The sequence below is a fragment of the Mytilus edulis genome, chromosome 10 (genome assembly GCF_963676685.1).
Source record: "Mytilus edulis chromosome 10, xbMytEdul2.2, whole genome shotgun sequence".
In the NCBI taxonomy this organism is placed as follows: domain Eukaryota; kingdom Metazoa; phylum Mollusca; class Bivalvia; order Mytilida; family Mytilidae; genus Mytilus; species Mytilus edulis.
Window position 1 is genome coordinate 18,452,116 of NC_092353.1, and position 22,174 is coordinate 18,474,289.

The window sequence follows — 22,174 nt, forward strand, 5'->3', positions numbered from 1 at the left end:
AACAACTGTCATATATAAAGGCAACGGTAGTATATACCGATGTTAGAAAGTCACAAATCTTGGTTTCAAACTCAAACCGAGTGAAACACATCAACTGTAAGAGGAAAACAATGAAACAACAGAAACACTGAAGTGCAATAAAAACAAAGAACAATGCAACACACACATAAACGAAATATAAGATAGCAACTGCCATTTTCCTGACATGGCACAGGACATTTAAAGAAAAAAAGTAGATTGAACCTGGTTATGTGGCTAGCAAAACCCTGCGCTTTTAAGGCAATGTTAAATATAACATTATATGACAGGAATACAGTACAATTAAATGTAAGAACATTCAGGACAGAGAAATACACAATAAACAATACAATTGTACCTTTCGATGTGATAATCACAAACTATAAACAACCTAGGACAACTCACAGAACCACGAACAATCTGTCACACGACTGGATCAACGCCACAAAAGTGACGTCACAGGTAAATTTCTAAAAATTGGATATAAATCAAGATAAGGTTAAATTATGGTATTCCTGACTTGGTCAAGGCATTTTCTTATGTATAGAAAATGGTGGATTAAACCTGGTTTTAAAGCTAGCTAAACCTCTCATTTGTATGACAGTCGCGTCAAATTTCATTATATTGACAACAAAATAAACACACATAATCAGTACAAATGTAAAAAAACAGAGGTACAGCAGTCAACATTGTGTTATAATCTTAATCACCACAAAAATAAACAAATATGTAACAAAGAAGCACAAAATGGCACACAGACCAATCATATTAGCATAAATTGAAGACAAGAATCCACAAATTTACCATAATACTGATTTTTTTTATCTGCGAATTCAGTAAACAATGAATCTATTATAAAGGCTCTATTCGACAATCTGTTTTTATTTGAGCAGGTGCTAATAAAAGTGTAGGGAACAGATAGAAGATTATTTGTTCCAATTTGATTTGTCTGTAACCCATAATTTTACAAATGCTATATATATACAGCACCCTCCAGTAATTTTTTCTACTCTATATAATGAAAAATATGTAAGTTTTTGCTGTCACATAATTATTTTGAAGGAAAACATAAAAGGGGACACAAGTCTCAATTTTTTAGTGCATTAAACCTGTTAAATTTAAAATGATTCATGATTTTAATTGTCAGAAAAATCAGAATGTAGTGCTTCCTTAATACGAAAGATTATTTTATTTTGTCAAACCTAGAGTTAAATGTGTCACACGTACAGTTGTTAATCTTAATTAAGATATGTGATTGTAAATTCTCACATTCTTTAAAGATACTTTTTAATTTTCACATTCTTTATGGATAATAAACGTGATTCAGAGTGGTTAACTTAACTACAATTTCAGAGATTAGGCGACTGGTGGGTGATGTCTCTATCAACGATTTGATAATAATAGATTGAAGTTATTTATTTGATAATTGATTGAACTCTCATTTCAACATCACCAATAATGTTTATACTTTTCAGACATAAAAAAAAAAAAACACTTTTTTTTTGTGTGACGCCCTCCCCCTAAATAAAATCAAAAATGTGATGGCAATACCTTCTCACTATAAGTTGGGTTTTTAATTTTGAAATGACACTTCAAAAAGGCACAGACCCAAACGCTGATAAATAATGACTTTTTCCATTAACAAAAACGTTCTCATTTGTGTAATGGGGAAGATTAGTTGTTTTTTGTTATTGTTAAATATTACAATGAATTCATCTGAGGAATTCATGCATGAAGATTATACAATATTTTTTGTGTTCTTCAGTCTATATATAAACGGTTCGATACACCTTCTTTTTATTTAAATGGCCTAAATATTGTATCGTTTGTTCCTGATTAAATGTCACTATCTATTTCTATTTTTATCTTATTTATCGCATCTTTAATGCACCTTTTGATTAGCATGATTAGTTCTTAAGTGTCTATCGTAATTTTTCAAAAATTGAAATTTTTAAATTTTCGGAATCATCTTCGGAAAAACCGGTATAAAAGTGAAAGCATCAGTTCAATAATCTATTTATATATAGTGTAAAATGTTCTGACGAAGAAGCATGGTTTTATGAATACGGTAAGTGTATTTTCATTGCGTTAGTAATAACCGCTAATTGAGTACTAGTATAAAGGTCTGGGCAGGATTTAAAGTTCATAATTATCTTATTGTTCATAAATAGTCAATAATGCAAGTCAGAATTCTTTAAAAGATTTGCTTTGTCTCGAGCAAATTGCATAATACTGACTTTCAATATTGACATTTCATGTGTACAGTCAAGGGATGGAATATAGGTCATACATTAGTCATCAATAGAAGAAATGTTTTTAAAGGTATTATTCTTTCCTACAAAAAATAATTCAAAGAGTAACAAAACCAAGGTGTTAGCATCATCTTACATTTTACCATGTTTACGATGTACATGCTTTCAAAGTTTTAATGTACTTATTTTGATATACACTAATACAGTGAAGTGACATTATGTGTGTTTATAATTTACTGTAAACACACTTACATACTATTTTACACACCATTCAAAAGCATATATATCATGAACTTTTTGTTAAGAACTTCGTACTGTATAATTCTGTTATATTAATCATCGAAATTCATTAAATGTCTGTAAAATAAAGTAATCTGGTTTTCAACTAATGAGACAATAAACAGTTTAACGCCTCCAAAATTGCGAGAACAGGATACAACAGTTAATTTTCAAGTAATCGTATTTCAAGATATTATTTTTGTATTCCTAAAATAATACACGTCAATTTCATAAATATCGTAAATGTTATGAATTTTAAAATGTATTTTTCTGTGATTGTCAACATGATCATTAGTTTATAAATATCCAAATAATACAGCATTCATTTCTGATCCGTACGTCAATGGTCAGTTTCGTAGATCGCGGAATACATATAGTTTTACTCAACATTTGCAAAATACAAAAGATTCCTTTTTTGTACATGGGATACTTTGGAAAACTGAACGGGACTTTATTTTAAATGAGAAAAAGCTTAAAGTGGAATTATTTGGTAGATTTTTGTTCTTAAAGGGGCACTAACTACGAGATGTATAAAAAATCTAATAACTTTTTTTATTTGCTCAATCAATAATGAAATGCAAATAGTGAAATAATAATTAGCTTTTCGCAGCCAGTTCGGTTCAATTTTGTCAAAATAAGCTAAAAAATATTGATTTTGAATTATTCACTTGCAAGTGAATAATTCGACCTCATTGAATCCGTATTCATGTGAACTTCAATTTAACCCCCTTAGCTTGAGATGGATAACACGTGAATTGTATGTGTAAAGTTATTTAAAGGAAAAGAATGTCAACATTGAAAGTGAAACAAAGGTAAATCATTTGATTGACTGATTCGATCCACAAAAAATCATTCTTATACATGTAAAACGATGATAAACATTTATTTTTCATCAATAAAATGAAATTAAATAGACCTAAAATAATCCAACAACACGATTTTGCTTAATCTATTTATATCTATATTTAGCTTTACATTGCTTATATGGTCATCGCATGACTTTAAAGGTCAACTCGATAATTAATTAGATTGCGTCTGGACTAAAATTCACACGAAACGAAGCTACGTATTTTCATGCTCGTGCCCTGTTTATTTTTTATTTTAGACTTTTAATAGTTTGGATAAATGTTTTACGTTGTTATAAATAAAATAGGATTTTTTGAATTAAGTCGGTGAACATGAATTTGACAGCTAGTGCCCCTTTAAAGGGTGCTACAACATGTGTAATTGTCAGAATCAAAATGACTATTTTAACAATAATTATAAAAAAAGATATAATTGCATTCACTTATTTAGCTAAATCAAAATAAATGAAAGGTTCAATTTAGTAAAAAAAATAATTATTCTAACATTTGACAAGTTTTGTCCTAGATTTAGTTACAGTATTTGTACTTTATTTACATATTCATCATTTTAGCCATACTCAAACTTTTAAACAATAGATGTTATAGTAACGCCTAAACTCTCCACAAAAGTAAGATTAGACTGTCACTTATCTCCAAAAAATGGCTATGAAAACCATGTAATGAGCTTCAGATGTTATATTTTTATTATATATGTTGTGGATTAAACATTATGCAAAAAGTCGTCATTCATAATAAACCAAAGAACACTTTTCTTTAAACCTTTTATGTCTTCCTTATCTGCATGTTAATTTTTTGAATTCCTTTTCCTTAATCTTCATTTTGATGTATTTTATCTCGATGTTTATTATAGACTTCATTCTTCCGTTTTATCACGAATAATGCAAGAGAACACTTTGTCAGCAATGTCCAAAATATAATATAATGTACACAGTCTCAATACAAACAAATAAGAGGGAAGCATGTCATACGTCTTTAAAACTATAAATTAAAGAAGTTCACATTTAATAACATCATGCAATTTTCATATACATGTACACTTCCTTTTTAGAATTAATATTTGAAGCAGTTTACTATTTGAAATGAAGAGAAGCGATCACAAACAGTCTCCAAAATGTGAAGGTAAAGATGGCTAACACGTTTATATATGTATATACATTATTAGTTACTCAAACTACTTTAAAAATGACGAATAATACCATTATTGATTAAAACAGCCATACAAGGATATTCAAACAATTCCAGTATATAACTATACATATCAGTACATTAAGGGATTGGCAATTTAACATCAAAAGGGGGTTATGGCTTGTTCCTAAAATATATTCTGATCCTCAATTTTATAAGAAATAATAAACTGTGGTCAAGCAGATGACAAAAAGGTTTATGGAATGTTCTGATTCCTGATTGTTTGAATACCGTATTAGAAAGTGCTTATTTCGAAAAGATATACGGTTTTAAATATCAAGCCTTTTTTAAAAATTATATCAGAATGAATAAAAATTTTAATATTTCGTTTATTGACTTAATACTACCGAATAGAAAGCTCTTATGTATTCATTTGACACGCATACAAGTTCTAAGGTCATAACAGTTTACTATGATTCATGCATTCATTGTGGTTAATATAACGTGTTTGTAAAATCGAAACCTCAAACCCACTCATATTTATATAATTATAAACCACAACCTAAAACAAGATTAAACAGAAACCACTCCATACAATTGTTTGTAATAGGTACTACCCTAATTTCCTGGCATATATTTGATTGCGAAATGAAAGCAGATATTAGATTTGTTTAGATTTAGACAAATATCGTAACCTCGCTGACACTGACAGCTATGGGTTTAATGTAATCTTGTTTTAGTTTACACTAACAAAGTAATACTGCCCCCAAAATGAATAATCTAGATAAATAACATATATCTAAAAGTAAGATATAGGTACTTAGTGACATAAAATCAAATAATTCGGCATACATATTCATCAAGGGGAATTTCGTAGAATAAGCATTGTGCCATAAAAAAACTAGGTAGTCTGACCTACATGTAAGGCTTCACGGAATAACCTGACGTTAAGTGGTGGAATTTAGAACACAGATAACACGTGACCTATTGGTAATCGGACTAAAGACTTATCTTGGACCAATACAAATCCTCTCACGGATGCTTCATTAGCTAATGTCCTTGAACAGATGAACGGTATTATATAAAATACTACTTGACATTGAATCATTTGTTGTAATATTAATCCATTACAACTTTTTTCAATATGGTAAACATGTATATGTTTTGAATTGTATTGTATTGTAAATTCCTCGTTCCAACAACCGATTTGGTACTTTGAATAAGACTACTTCTCACGGTCTTCTTTCAACTATCTGTTCTTGCAAATGTGAAATTTTCAATACCTTAAAATTACAGTCTTGTCTCATTTATGAAGAAAGAATTAAAAGACATAAAAAAGGGATTCTAGTGACATTTGTAATAAAATGTTAATTTTTAATTTTGCAAACCACTCTTCAAACTCGCGTCAAAGAATTTTAACATGCATCTCCTGAGTTCAGGGTCAGAAATTCATTAAACTGAACATAAATTATTTGAAAATGAAACAACTATTGATCAAATGTGTATTAACAAAAAAAACATTCATGAACATAAATAAATGGTTCGCTAAATAGTTCGGTATTTTGAAAAGCTGATATCTGTAACGAATACATGAAAAAACATTCATAGTTCCATCGTTTTCTTCTTAAGCAATAAACTAGAACATTAACAATTAAAACATTTTTGAAAAAGAAACGGTGTTACTTATTTAGCAAATGGAACGGAATTAAAAGTCGGAAAAATTGTTACTTTACTACATATGAATATTATCGTTATGTACTTACACATGTTACAGTAAAATACATTATTGAACAAATATTAAATTAAAAAAAAAAGTTCAAGATGCCAATTATTTTTCTCAACCAAAATCTGTATGCTATAGAACATGTCACTTTCCTGAGTGTGCAATATTTACTGTAAGTGTATTCTAATAGATAACAAGCAGGGGCGGATCCAGGATTTCAGATTAGGGGGGGGGGCGCAATGTTAAAATTTCTTTGAGGTATAATTATCGAAATTATTGGAATATTCTTCTAAAGAGGGTGCAATGTAGATATTTTGCATGGCAAGCAAAACGTGGCGAATATTTTGTGTTAAAATAAGCGAGAAATTAAAGTTTCAAGCTAAAACCGCATAAATCCACCCCTGTCAATCTACAATCACCATAATTGACAAGAAATGTGCGAGTTTCAATTCATTGACTCAACAATAGCTCAGCTGACCAATATTAGATTTTAAAAAAAAACGGTCTACTTTTGCCAGTGATTTTTCATTGTCTTTTCACAATTTTTTATTATTATTATTATTTGTTGTTTTCGGAGGTCGTGCCAAACTTTTTATGTACATTTTTTTTTACAGCAAACCACTAAATTCAAAATGAGATCTTTATTTTCATGGGATCCTATATGTAATACGGAAATACGAGTTGGAGCCTTGATCGTTTATGCATGCTTCGGCAAACTTTACAGGTTGCAATTAAGTGAGAAACATGTATTGATACAGATATATTAAATATTGATACAAATTAATAAAAACTAACCTTTCGCTTGAACCAGTATTTCTATCTTTCATTAAGAAAGAATTTAACCAGTTAACTTGACTGTTTTCTTCGCTGTGCAATGATGAAATACCCAATCCAACCGCGGGTAGGGCACTTTCACCATGTTCACCTACTTCGTTGGAAAGTGGGTTAGTGATGTTTTGGAGTTTCGATTATCAAAGAAATTGTTTATAATTTATAAATTGTTTTACTTTAACTGCCAATTAAAGCCTATGATATGTGTCATCAAACGCAGTACCGCGTTTGACACCTTTCTTTGAAGTATACCATATTCATGATATTTATGATAGAACTTATAGATAAACCGTAGGTCAGTATATTAGCAATCACATTGGTTCTGTTAAACTTACTGTTTTATATACTTCTTTGAATGATAAAACAGAAATTGCAATGCGACGACATTATGTTTCGTCGTCTGTTCAGATACTTTATTGAGCTGGGGACAACCTATGCTTTGCAAATTTTAGGGGAGGGGGCGCACGCCCGCCACGGCCCCGCCTAAATCCGCCCCTGACAAGAGTCGCTTTCCCTGAAATGCACCTACTATTTCTACTTTTGTAGTTCATGCCAGTCCCTCAATTTTTGTTTCTTATCTCAATTTCTATCTTCTATATCGATTTATCAGATTGGTAGTCGCTTTACTTCTGTTTCTTCAAATTTAGAGGCAAGTTGTAAAATAGAAACACTAGCGAGATTGTTTAATTAAGAGCAGTTACATAATGTTAATCAACATGTCAATTTTTTTTTAGATGAAATTTGTTATTGAAAAAGGATGACAATACAAAACAAAAATAAAATCTATCATATAGTAATAATATTTGTTTGAAACTCAAGTACCAGTGTTTTATAAATATCACATTATCATATCATTAAGTAATAATCTTCAACCTGTCGCTCTTTTAATTGCTGGCAATACGTTTGTTTACTTTGTCGAGTATGCCATTGATTTTTTACATAGTTTATTTTTAAAATGGATTAAGTAAAGTTGTACATTAACTTCTACAGGTTCTAAAAGTAATGGCCCAAATCTCAAACATGATGCCCAAGAAAACAAGAGGAGACCTGCATCAGCAAAAGGCAAACCAGAGACAAAGAAAACGCATGAACCATCTACTAGTAAACAAGGTAACAACAAAATGTAAATAAATTGACGAGAAATTACAAATAACTACTTTACGATAACGCAGGATACATTGGCAAGTTACTTTGTAAATGGATACAATATTTCCTGAAGGCAACAGTAGTATACCGCTGTTCGAAATTCATAAATCGATAGAGAAAAAAACTAATCCGGGTTACAAACTAAAACTGAAGGAAACGCATCAAATATAAGAGAGCTACGACACAACAGAAACACAACATTACAATGTAACACACACAGAAACGAACTATAATATAACAATGGCCATTTTCCTGACCTGGTACAATGCATTTTAAGAAATAATGGTGGAGTGAACCTGGTTTTATGGCATGACAAACTTCCTGCTTAAATGGCAATGTTAATTATAACATTAAAATGACAACATTACATGACAGGAATACAATACAAATAAATGGGAGAAAAACAAACGAAAAATAGCCAACAAAAGGTACTAGGTTAAAACAAAATTGAAAAAAATAATACGCCAGACGCGCGCAACGTCTACACAAGACCAACCAGTGACGCCAAGATGAAAAAGTTTGACCGCAAAAACAAGTACAAATGTGAAGAGCACCGAGGACCAAAAGTTCCAAAAAGTTGTGACCAATACGACCAAGGTCATCCGCCTGGGACAAGAACATCCTTATTATTTTGAATAATTCATACTTCTGCAAACAGTTAATTTTATAAAATGACTATATAGTAGATATACATGATTTATCTGAAGTAGTTACTAGCTACAGAATAAAATGGATACATTACAAAAATACATAGCTGTGTAAGCCAAAGCCAGTGCAACACACAAAGTGACGTCACATTTGAATTTCTAAAACGAGTTCCCAAAATTAAGACAGAATTTAGATGGAATTCAAGTTTAGATTTGTATGACTTATCTAACATTTATTAATAACAATGAAAATTACAATTAATATCAAAACAATACTAGTCAATACCAAAACAATACTAGTCAATACAAAAACAATACTAGTCAATACCAAAACAATACTAGTCAATACCAAAACAATACTAATTAATCAAAACAATACTAATTAATTCCAAAACGTCCACATTGCGAAAATATTTAAAAAAACAAAGTAGACATGCAACTTCAAAGAAAATTCAAAACGGAAGTCCTTTATCAAATGGCAAAATCAAAAGTACAACCACGTCAATGGAATGGAAAGCAACTGTTAAATTCCTGACTTGGTACAGACTGAAGTGTTAATTGTATTTTATGCTCAGTTTTTATCAATATGTCGATAATACTTCATCTATGTTTGAACCCAAACCAGTCCGGCATTGATTGTGTTTGTAGTGTTGTTTTGGATTTAAATATACTGCTAGTATATTATCAAATTAGGGAGTTTGTTACCACAAATGAGGAAAAACCTTTACTAAACCATCCGTAGATTCAACGATTTGTTTTGCATGTAAAGGCTGTACCTGTGGAAAACTTATTTAATATATAGACAAATTTGTATTGTGACTTAAATTATTAAATAATAAAATAGATATAGGAAGATGTGGTATGAGTGCCAATGAGACAACTCTCCATTCAAATAACAATCTACAAAAGTAAACCATTATAGGTCAATGTACGACCTTTAGATTCCTGACTTAGGACAGGTGCAAAGACTATAAATATTGTAATACTGGTAATGCGCTTTCATATCATAACATCACTAATTCGTGGCTCCATTATGAACTTAAGCTTTAAATTATTTGTTGAAATCATCAAAGTGCGATAATAAACGAAAAGTAGTATAGAATGTTTTGTTTCAAGCCCTCTCAGTAGAATTATCGAAATATTATTGTTCTTGATAGCCCAATTTATATATTTTCATGCTGAATTACCAAGGCCAATCAAGTCCCAATTTGTTTCTTCTCTTTCTGATTTCAATGTTATCGTTCATGTTAATTTTATACACGAAATCGATCATGAATCTTGATATATGAAGTCATTTTTGAAAATTATTCTAATAATAGAATAACAAATCATTATATGAACAATCGTTAAAAATAAGATGTAATAAGGTGCAACTATGAGATGTCTAAATGTATAATATATGTTAATCAAAACAGGTAAACCAACAGATAAAAGCGAAAAACAGAGGTCTCCAGTCACATCTTTGAATAGTGAGTTTATCTTTGAATCACCATTTCATTTAGTTAAAACGTGACAATGTTATTCATGAATAGTGAATTCATCTTTGATCTAAGATGAATTTTAAACACTATTTACTATTGAGAAATAATAATGATAAAGGGACTAAGGTTCCTAAAGCAAAAAAAAAAAAAACTCATCAAAAAGACCAGAATTCATTTTTGTACGCCAGACGCGCGTGTAGCAGGATTTTCTCACTATTCCGGTGCACCCGTTTTTTACAGTGTTTGTGTACTATTGTTTGTCTGCTGTGTTTGTTTCTTTCTTAGTCATGGCGCTGTCATGAGTTCGGATGTTCCTCTGGTATCTTTGTTTAAAAATAATGACCTCAGAAGTAACTTGATTATTCTGTTAGATCTTTAATGTCATGAAGCACATAATGTTTCTGCATACCGTAGATTCATTTATTTTCTTGTGAACTATTTTTGATGGATTGGGAAAACTTGCATTTTCGTGGATATTTTATTTTGTGATTTTGCCAAAGTCTGCATATCTTCTTAATGAAAATTTGTTATTCAATATACATTTAAATTCATAGATCCACGACAATTGATATCCAAAGAATAGTAATAAATTCACAGTGTTTCTACATCACTGGTTTTTCAAATGTTGTTTTGGTTCTAGCTTTCCTTTTAAAGGTAAAACCAGAAACGTGCTCAAATGCACACAATCTATAAAAGGTTATTTTTATTAACAATGCTATAAAGTGTATACTAGTATTTTTATAATTATTATATTCGCACCTTTGAAGAATATAAAGACCAGTATAGATAAGTACCAGGGTTTAGAAAATGGATCTGATTTACAGGAACTTACTATTCATCAAAGGACAAAGAGGGGGAATCATTAGTTAGACACCAGCCCAGAAACATTTGAGTACTTACTGCAGTATAAAATATAAACTTGTAAGACTAACTGTAACATAAAAAAAAGTTTAGATTTTTGACAACTGAAGTTGCCTTTGTCATAATACGATAGCACTACAAAGCGTTAAATTAATTAAGGCTGGACATTAAATTAGCAATTAGTTTAAAATAATTTATGTCGTAAATGTGTAACAGGATATTATTTATCTCATTATTACAGAAAAGCAACCAGTTGAATGTGAAAAAAAGAAGTCTCCAGCCCAAACAGCGAACAGTGAGTTTAGCTTTCAGCCATAATTTCATAGCACGAATAACACAAAGAGTGTTCACGTTGTATAGTCGCGGAACACACGTATTCATCTTTTGTGCCTTGATATGTAATCGATTTATAAAATTTGAACATCGGTTAGCTACAGAAGTCTCACATAAACCAGGTCAAAGCTATACCAAAATGTTTAGGGTATGCAAATAACTGATAAAGCAGTAAAATTTCAGAGCCGAAGGCATTAATATTATTGTGATATCAATGATTGGATAATGAATGTAAACCAACCAACCTCTTGTTGTATTAATTGTGTTACTATATGTTACTAAAATTTGTTCATTACAGAGAAGCAAGCAGACACATGCGAGAAAGAGAAGTCTTCATCTACACCAGTGGAAAGTGAGTTTATCTTTTATTTTTCACATATTTTCTTAAAAACAAATGATAACTTTATTCACGAGGAATGAATAAGTCTTTCAGCTAAGAATAATGTCATTACAAATTTAACAGAACAAAAATAATTTTGATATTACTTACAAAGTTTCATCTTTCAAATTTGATCTCAGATGAATTTGGTTTTTCTTTTTTGTGTGCTGATATCTGATGCAGCTATTAACGTTTCTTTTTAAACATTAAAAACTATTTAAACATCACTGACATTCAAACATTTGGTTTGAGCATTCATGATGGAGATAACACCAGAAAAAGTGTTAAGGATGCACATAATTTATAGAATGTTGTTTCTTCTTTTTTAAATTCAATGCTGTAAACAAATCTTCAGACTAAACAGTTCTTTTTCTTTTATCACTAATGTTTATGTGACTTTTTATAAAACAAAGACTTTTAATATCAGGATCGGAAAGATCTTACTATCTCACACATTCATAGAAGTATACAGAGTAATATCCGTTAGACATCCGTCAGGTAGCATTATAGTGCGAATTGTACTATATGATTACTTTTAGAATTTTGCGTATGTTTTAATGTTTTTTTTAGAAAGCGAAAAAATGCAACATTTTAATTATTGCTAAACAATAATGTGCAATAAATCGAAAACTTTTCATGTTGTACATGTATAACTGATATATAATAACGTCATACATATTACAGAAAAGCACACCGATAAAAATGAAAAACAGAAGCCTGCAGCCAAAAAATCGGACAGTGAGTTTAGCTTTTAGTCATGTGTTCCTTAAATGAATAAGGACAATTTTGTCAAAGAAAAATTACAAGTTTTGTAACATCCGTTTTCCCTTATATCAATAGAATATGATATGCCTTTCATAGAATTGAAGACCTTACATATTTTAGCTATTTCAAGGGAAAGATACCAACCGTTTTATTAAGAAAAAAAGAAAACATAATCAAATGAGCAAAATAATATAACAGTCCAAACAGTAACGCACTAAAAATCCCCATTACTGATAAATGCATCATGTTAATAATTGAAATTTCAGTTTCAACAAATCAATACTTTTTTTTTTTAATTGAATTAGGAATACACAGACGTTATCACTCAAAACGCAATGCTTCATGATTCCAACAACACTTTAATGATCGATGCATCTACCAAAGTAATACAAATGTATCACATGACAAAGAAAATCACCAGTGTGGTATTTACTGTGATGTAAGATAATGTCTAAGAGAGCTATAGATACTTTTGCCGTATCAATCAATATAAAAGCATATTTCATTTAAAGCATCGTCTGCAATATGACTCAAAAACCGTCTGTAATGAGTGGAATGTGACAGTTGTTATTCATTCGTTTGATGTCTTTGAGATTTTGATTTTTTAATTTGCTTAGAGACTTTCCGTTTGGAATTTTGGAATTTTTGTTTTTGAAATGATCCCTTGTCTAAGATTTATGTTCTTCGTTATAGAAAAACAAACGGATACAAGTGAAAAACAGAAATTTCCAGTCACTTCAGTGGACAGTGAGTTAACCTTTTTATCATCAGTTCAAATCGTGAAAAAAAATGAAAACTGTTTTCTTTATAAGTCGAATTAATGTTATTGTAAGAAGAAATGCTAAACTTATTAAATAGATCAAAATATACTATGATGAAACTAAAATTCCTGAAAATAAAGTAAACCTCAGATTTTATGTAGATCTTTAACGTTTTCTGTATATTAATTCGTACATCACGGTCTTTCAGATGTTTTGGTTCGAGCATTCATACTGCCACCCGTAAAACAACAGTCCAGTAAAACTCTGATACTAACTCTGATATAATATAACTTTTTATTTTTATTTTGGACAAATGCCGTTGCAATTGTTTTAATATTTGATTAAATTGCATCAAAATTAAATTGCATAATTATTAATGAATCACCAATTGTTTGCCATAAGTCGACAACTAGTATTTATTATATCATCTATATCTATATATATATATATATATATTACAGGAAAACACACCGATAAAAGTGAAAAACAGAAGCCTCCATTCAAAACATTGGACAGTGAGTTTAGCTTTTATTAATGATATCACTGTATGAATTAAAACAATTTTGTTCATGAAGAGTGTTCAAGTTTCTTAGTTTTAACGTGTGTATTTGCCTTGATCTGTAATTGTTTAAAAACAAATTAAACAGGTTGGCACTATTCAAAACCGTTAGGGTATATCGACTAAGCTGTTTATCAATAGAACCTGATGTATCCTTCACAGAATTAAAGACCGTACATAGTCATGCGATTCAGGGATCAGATAATTACTGTTATTAACCAATCCCTTTATCAAAATAAAAAGGAACATTAAAATTCCCTATTAATGATAAATGCATATTACTAATTGGATTTTAGTTTTGATACAGTCAAATAATAGTACAGAAAACACAACATAGAAAACTAAAGACTAAGCAATACGAACCGCAACACAAACTGGGGATCTCAGTAGCTCCGGAAGGGTGAGCAGATCCTGATTCATATTAAGGTTTTAATTTTGGGCAACTGCTTTTGACCAAGCCCTTTAAAGTGTTATCACCAATTTAGTTATGGCTCAGCAATAATTGTCAGTAAGTAAGGAATATCCCATGCTTAAACTTTGTTAATATTAACTATTTACATTTGTTTATAACAGAGAAGCCTACAGATAAATGTGTAAAAGAGAAGTCTCAATCAACATCATTGGACAGTGAGTTTAGCTTTCAATCATTATATATGACAAAGTCATAAAGAACGTACATTGAAGTTTATCTGTTAGTTATGTTTAATTTCTTGACTCTATGTTATCTAGGTATGAGGTGCATTATTTTATTATCAGGAAATTTACAAACAATTAGAAACATTAACTTTTTTCAAGACTCGTGTGTTGTGCATATAGAAAGCAAAATCATGATGAAGATTACAAATTTAATTACCAAATGCCAATAATCATGCTAATATGAAAACAGTTTAAAAGTGTAATTGTATATAAAAGACATTTAGGAATGCAAAGTTGTGATATATTATTAGTCTGTTGCAATTATTTATAGCTACATTCAATACTCAACATATATTACAAGCATAATCGTCAACTTAATTTCCCATTTAAGGTAGATAGGGTGTTTTCCTCCACCAGAAAACAATCGGTTTAGATCTTTAATAAAATATGTGCAAATTTTAGAGTAGAAGGTAATTCATGTGCAAGAATTTACATTTCAATATAGAAAATGACAAGTTTTATCATATTTATATCTATGAACTTTGCCATATAAGGGGAGTCAACTCAATTGTTAGGACAGTTAATTCAGATAAAGTTACTTTCACAGTAAAATGTGTTAGGAATTTACCTATGTTATAATACGTCAAGAAAACAGGTCCCTTGACCGATTTTGTTTCTTTTTCTTATCTGAAAGCATAATATAAGAACTATCGTCTCATATTTTATCTCAAAATTCCATGGTGTACTTTTTGTTTTATGGTAGAAAACTGGGTTTTTCCATGCATAATATATACAAAATCTGTCAATTTTGCACAACCTGTAGCGTGAAAATAAGCACCGTGACCCATTCTTTTTACTAGTATTATTTTTTTTGTAAAAAGCATGATATAAACTACGTTTTTCTATTGATTATAATTTAGAAGCCCCGTCTACCTTAAAGCATTTTTGAAATCTTTCCCCCCTTCCATATCCAGCAAAGATGAAAGCAAGATTTTTAAACTTATCTTTAAAAAAACACAATTTAGTAAGCTGATACTACAGAGAAATACAATCCACTGCTTATTCTTGACATTTGAATTCTCGGAACACATTTTGACTTTATATTATTGACATTATATTGCTATACAAATATCTCTTTAACAAATGAAACTCGAGCTTTGATATAAGTTTGAAACGCATTATACAGTTAACTATCTATTGATATTACAACTTCCTTAAAACGATTTATAGAGTCAATATACAGTATCAATGTCAATGCAATATATCTACATTTTGATAAAATATGTTATTTTTAGCTTACCTTTTTTCAGAAGAAACTGCCAAAGACACAGCCCCTGTCAATACAATTCTTAAAGAAAGGTTGAGCGGACATCAAGACAAATGCAAACTTTCCATGGAGGAAGTCTCTCCGGCTGCACAAGCTATAAATAGCTTCATTAACGAATTTATCAAAGAACTGAAAGAAATATCTAGTCTTAATTGGAGCAGTTTCAAATCTGGATCATATTATGACAAAACAAAGGCAAGTATTTAAAAAAAAACTTGATTATGGTTACAAATACAAAAAAAATGTTATTTTGGCCTAATTTGTATCAACAATCTAGTAATCTGCACTTTTGTGTTGACATGAATTAAAATGGTCCTAACGATAAATTACAGCACCTGCATAGGGAGTATATATCTCCCAATTGATACGATATTCCCATGCTTGCATTTCCTATCACGATTTTCTTGATAGAGGGTTGCTGCTCACAAGGAAGCAAATGGTGAAGTTGAAATCATCCCTTCGTAAATTCTACGGACGCCATAACGAGTTGGTTGACTGTTATGGAATAACCGTTTCACAAATGATATCGGATATGTTTCTTACGTCGTAACTACAATCCCCTTCCCTTTCATGAATGTGACCTGCGGAATAAGACTATTTACCGGATTTGTTATAACATGAACAACACGACGGGTGCCACATGTGGAGCAGGATCTGTTTACCCTTCCGGAGCCCCGGAGATCACCCCTAGTTTGTGGTGGGGTTCGTGTTGCTTATTCTTTAGTTTTCTATGTTGTGTCATGTGTTCTATTGTTTGTCTGTTTGTCTTCTTTCATTTTTAGCCAGTCGTGGTCAGTTTATTTTCGATTTTTGAGTTTGACTGTCCCTCTGGTATCTTTCGTCCCTCTTTTACATATTTTTATAACTATCAATTTTCAAAAAAACACTATAGATCTACTGCCCCAGGAATAGATTACCTTAGTTGCAATAGGCAAAATATTTCGGAAATATGTGGACTCAATGCTACTCAACGTTTTAATGTATTTGGAATTTGTTATTTCTGAATCAAGCGTCACTGGTAAACTTCTGTAAACAAAACGGGGCGATTGACCAAAATTGCGATCCTGGTATATCTCAGTATTAACTAATTGAATAAAAGAGCAGTTCTTTGATGTGTTTGTCGATTTTAATATACAAACCAAAAGAAAACATTCCTGAGGTAATAACATGATCTTATTTCGGAGCATGAACGGGTATCAGAATGTTTGAATAAACTGTAAATTTTAAAAGATTTACGCCATTAAAATAGTATCGCTGTTCATTTGTTAGAAAAATCAAGCATCAGAAAATAAATGTTTTTCTTTTTCTTTTTTTAGAACTGCCATCCAGATGAATTTGATATAATGTTTTATCCTATTCTGTCTGTTGAAGTGAATTTCGATGACATGAAAATCCCTGGCTTTTACAAGGTTAAGATGGTGTCCCCACGAGTGCCGGAATTAGAACATGTGTTGGACAAAGATCGGTATATTATGCCTGACAAATTCAAAAAGTATGTGTTTGGATTGTTTGATCGGGTATTAGGGCCAGACGGGATTCGACAAGGACGAAGAACAAAAAGTAAGTGATAAACATATAATATGAACATATAAAGATATAACAGATATGGTAAAGTGGAAAGGATATCTGGAGTGAACATTCATTTTTTTAAAGAAGTACAGTAGAAACCCAACTAAATCTTCGGTCACAATTCGAGTGTATATTTCCAACTGAACTGATTTTTATAGTTTGAAGAGAAAAAATTGTTTGTAAAGTTCATATTTCAAATCAATTGTCCAGATATTCGAAAATTTGGTTTTGAACGTGTTTTTTTTCTATTACTCCTGTTTGTGTAAACATAGAAATGGATTTGTTTGCAATATAAGAATTGTATAATTGACTAGCCAGTGTGATAATAACGAGATTAAGCCTTAGAGTGTAAAGTTCAAATTTGAAGTATTTTATGCTTGGAAAAGCATTATCCTATTAAGGTTGTACCCAACATCTTCACCAAAATTAATTTGGCTCTTTTAATTTTCATAAAATTTTTACAAAGTATTTACTCTAACCTTTTGACAAAAATAAAAAAATTTCAAAATATTTGATCCAACCGTTTTGTCAGAAAAATTACACTGGTTATATAGCAGTTTGACAAACACTAATTTTGATCAGTGAGAAGCTTAATATTCCCTTAACAATACAGCGTTATTAAAACGTTTAGCTGATTTTACAGAGTTATCTCCCTGTAGTGTTAGGTACCACCTTAAATGGCATTTGTTAAAATAGAATAACAATTTCACAATCATGTTTGTTCGAGGGCAATTTTTTAATTTGTTTTTAATAATCTCTTTATTTTTAATATCATCAATGGAAGGATTAAAGGAGAAAATTGATTTTGTGAATATGCGTACGGGTCGCTTTTAATGAGTTTACCTTCATCACGAAAACTCAAATCTAAACATCGAAAGCCTTGATGGTGTAACAATATGTAGCCACTTCAGAAGCTTAATGGCAAAGGGAACACAAAAATAATTTACCTGATGGAGTTGATATTTTCGAACTAAGTAACAACAAGACTCCATTAGTGTAGCATGTATACATGTACATACAACTTTCAGTAGGACATTTTCTTTCAGCGTACAAAACTTCAATTGGCTCAGTTCAAAAGATTTGAAAACTATTACCTTTTTTTAATGATATAAAACATATCTAAATAAGATATGTTCGATGACTTCATCATCGCATTGAAAAATAGTTAACTACATAGTTTTTATGAATTTGAAAATATTTGTATAATTCCTATTGTTAATGTGCAAATTTTAATATTTCAATTATAATCTAATTTTCATATTATAGGAAAGCCAACACTAAACCCATGTAGTCCAGCTTACACAGTTTATTATGATGCATTTCCAGGAAAAAGTCCGATCGATATTGATCTGGTTCCTAGCTTTTATATTGATGGATGGCCACCTGAAAAAATAGCTAGAAAGATAAATCCATCATGGATATCATTCGATGATGTCGTCAACAAAGCAATGATATCATATGATGTTGTTTGCAAAACTTGTCCAGAAGGTACGAAATATGATTTGTGGCATTCTCACATTACTGAAATGCCACTCCTTCTCATAAATATTTTGATGGTATTCCGAAAAATGTTATGTATGTTTAAATATTGGGTTGAAATGTTGATAATAATATCCCCCATAACCCCAATATGTATGAAAACAAGATGTGCCATGTTTGCCATATTAAACAACTTTAACAGAGACCATATGATCTGGAACTTAGTAACTTTATGAACTTTTTGATTTGAAAGATATATTGAGTTAATTATATTCTCAATTATCATATTATTGTCCTGTTGTACGGAGAAAAGGTGTTAGTGCAATATTATTAGTTACATAGTGTGCTAGTGACCTAATACGGTATATATGGGGTCAGTACTCCATTTATACCGTATTACGTCACTAGCACACTATGTTACGAATTTATCTTACCGACTATCTGAACGTGTGAAATTAAGACTAGTGATTCTCAAAGTGAGCAAGTCTTCAATATGTTAGCATTAAGAAAATACTTCCATTGATCCTACAAAAATAGATGCCAATAATAACGACTTGTAAGGTTTAAATGTGTTTTATGAATTTATTTCAATCTTAATCAGCAATTTCTTCGTTTGTTGGAACTTTTAAGATTTTTTCTCAGTACCGTTTTGTTTTTATAAAGGGACATACCACCATTACTAACCGTGTATGAAATAAGCCCCGCCCCCTTCTTACCTAATATGGAATATAAAGGGACGTAACTCCACTACTAACAGTGTATGAGATAAGCCCCGCCTCCCTACTAACCTAATATCAAATATACACGGTTTGCACGCGGACGCTTTTAACCAATCATAATCCTGGAAATGTATAGGAGGTAAGATAAGGCCTTTTCTTGAAGCTGATTTTATTATCTATTATGGAAAACGTTACTTTAGGATAAAAAGCAGTTAACTTTATAGAAAACAATTGTTGCAAGCTTTAACGTAAAGTTCCAAACGCATTTCGCAAATATTAAATCAATACAAGCAACACCGATACTACTTCTCGACAAAATATTTGATATATGAACAACATATCCGATAAAATTTCTCCTTTATTTTAATTTTTAGGGTGCACTTCTTTTTTCTTCTTATTTTACATTACAAAGCAAAGCGACTATGCCTGATAATGTATCGAAGTAGAACTCAATTTTTGTAAGATAGTGAAATGATCTTTAAAATCGTTAACCGTACCAATTTCTCTGCACCTGATGCATATTTTGACAATCCATTTATCATAAATGATGCTCGCGGCCACAACATTTGAAAATCCAAAACCATAACTAATGTCTGTTACCAGAAAACCCCTAAAGACATCAAAATAAAACCACACCTTGACATGTAATCAGTGCTAATAGCACATTTAGTCACTGTTTTCTATATTCAACTCTATCAACTAGGTGATATACGATTTGAAGTTGTATAATACTTATACATTTTTCATTTTAGGTGCGGCTGACAAAGACCTACTATTTCGCTTATCTTTTTCGAGAACAGAAAAAATGCTGGTCAAACATGCAAACAGTGCAGACAAACTTAATTTTAAAAAGAATGCTTTTCGATATATAAAATTGTGTGTGCAAGATTTAAAAGAAAAGCATCCTAGAAAAGTTAAAAAGTTTTGTTCATATCATATAAAGCAATTCATGTTCAAACAGTATGACACATGGCCAACAAGGGAAAGTGAAGAAGTTCGTATCCAGAGATGTCTTTTAGGAGAGCTGATTAAAACGTTAAGTCTTCCAACACCTACAATCCTGAACTATATCATAAAAAATGACAATGTTATCAGATATGTACCAAGCGAAGAAATTGCAGTGATTGTAAAGGGATTGCAGGAAAAAGTCAAGTTACTTCATTGACAGTATTGTTATTCATAATTTGCACTGCTCTTTTAATATAATTGATATCTACTAAATTGAATTGAAATTCTGTCTGATCTATGTTAATTTTCCAATATGTGCATGTTTTTTTTTTATATAAATGATACGATAATAAATATTTCAAAATCGTAACACTGCATATAATGGCATTGCTCAAATCAAGATTGTAACGCAACGCCTCGATATCAACGGCATTATGTTTCCATATATGTGTCCATCCTTATGGTTGCCTATTATTTTATTCCGTTTCTTAACGAAGTTTTGATTAAAATGCAGTCACGTCAACTTGATTGTTTGTACACCAGTTCTTTATGATGTGAAAGTCTAAAATATAAAAATGAATGCCTACATACAGTTTTGGAATGTTCACATACTGTAAACCAACTTATTTTTGCGAGTGATTTATTTTTGCTTTTATGCGAAAAGATAAATAGCACGAACATGAATCGTCGCGTGAATTCAAAACTATGATCTTTCCTTTTCTTACTACATCAATTGAATTTGAGTATCGCAAAATTAAATCACAGCGAAGAGGGTTAAAAGGACTAAAAGCAAAATAAATTATTCACGGAAATAACCTATAACAGCACCAAACTTGTTATATTGACTTCTGCTTGACATGATTTTCTTGTATGATTTATTTCTAGGATTGAAAAACATATAAAGCTTTTGTCAAAACACTATATCATTAAATTCAAGCTCAAATTTGACTGGTAGTAACATATGCGTTAAACTAAGAAAACTCCATATGGATACTAATAGTGACAGATATGACACTTTTGCAGTTTTTTCCAGTTCTGATTTGTTTATATCTACTAAAAAAACAGTGTTCTTACAGATATATCTTATTTTTATCAGAGAATCTTCCTTGAAAATCAATACAGTGGTCAAAACATAAAATATAATTGATAATTGTGTCCCCCTTTTTTCTATATGTTGAAAAATGATAGTGATTTGGTAAAAACCATACTTTTATGTATAAACATGGATCAACAAGAGCAATTTATGTGTCTCCAAGCTAGACAACTTGCTATAATGGTTATAAAATGCATTTCAAGTGAGATTTTAGAATTCCTATATAAGTATACACCAATCTTTCTTGAAATAAATAATGTACTAAGAAACACAATAAAACCTGAACAATAACTAGATAATTTGACAATTGGTTTCAGTGTTAGATAATGCAAAAAATAAAGTTTCAGGTAGAATCTTAATTGTGTGCATGCTAAATG

General features: G+C 30.6%; 1 protein-coding gene across 4 annotated transcripts; it reads left to right on the top strand.

Annotated features, from left to right (window-relative positions):
• The first annotated feature begins 1,985 nt into the window (after positions 1 to 1,985).
• On the top strand, positions 1,986 to 21,074 carry LOC139490534 (cyclic GMP-AMP synthase-like receptor). 4 transcript variants are annotated; one of them, XM_071277336.1, is made up of 14 exons: positions 1,993 to 2,086; positions 4,464 to 4,534; positions 8,085 to 8,204; positions 10,303 to 10,356; positions 11,471 to 11,524; positions 11,861 to 11,914; positions 12,626 to 12,679; positions 13,400 to 13,453; positions 13,929 to 13,982; positions 14,600 to 14,653; positions 15,973 to 16,184; positions 17,306 to 17,549; positions 18,825 to 19,046; positions 20,509 to 21,074. In XM_071277336.1, the coding sequence occupies exons 2-14, from the start codon at positions 4,495 to 4,497 to the stop codon at positions 20,919 to 20,921; spliced, it is 1,629 nt and encodes a 542-aa protein (XP_071133437.1). In that variant the 5' UTR covers positions 1,993 to 2,086; positions 4,464 to 4,494; the 3' UTR covers positions 20,922 to 21,074. The 4 variants fall into 4 exon arrangements, with proteins under 4 accessions (XP_071133440.1, XP_071133437.1, XP_071133439.1 ...); XM_071277339.1 differs by lacking the exon at positions 10,303 to 10,356 and having other exon boundaries at positions 1,986 to 2,086; XM_071277338.1 differs by lacking the exon at positions 13,929 to 13,982.
• The last annotated feature ends 1,100 nt before the right edge of the window (positions 21,075 to 22,174 follow it).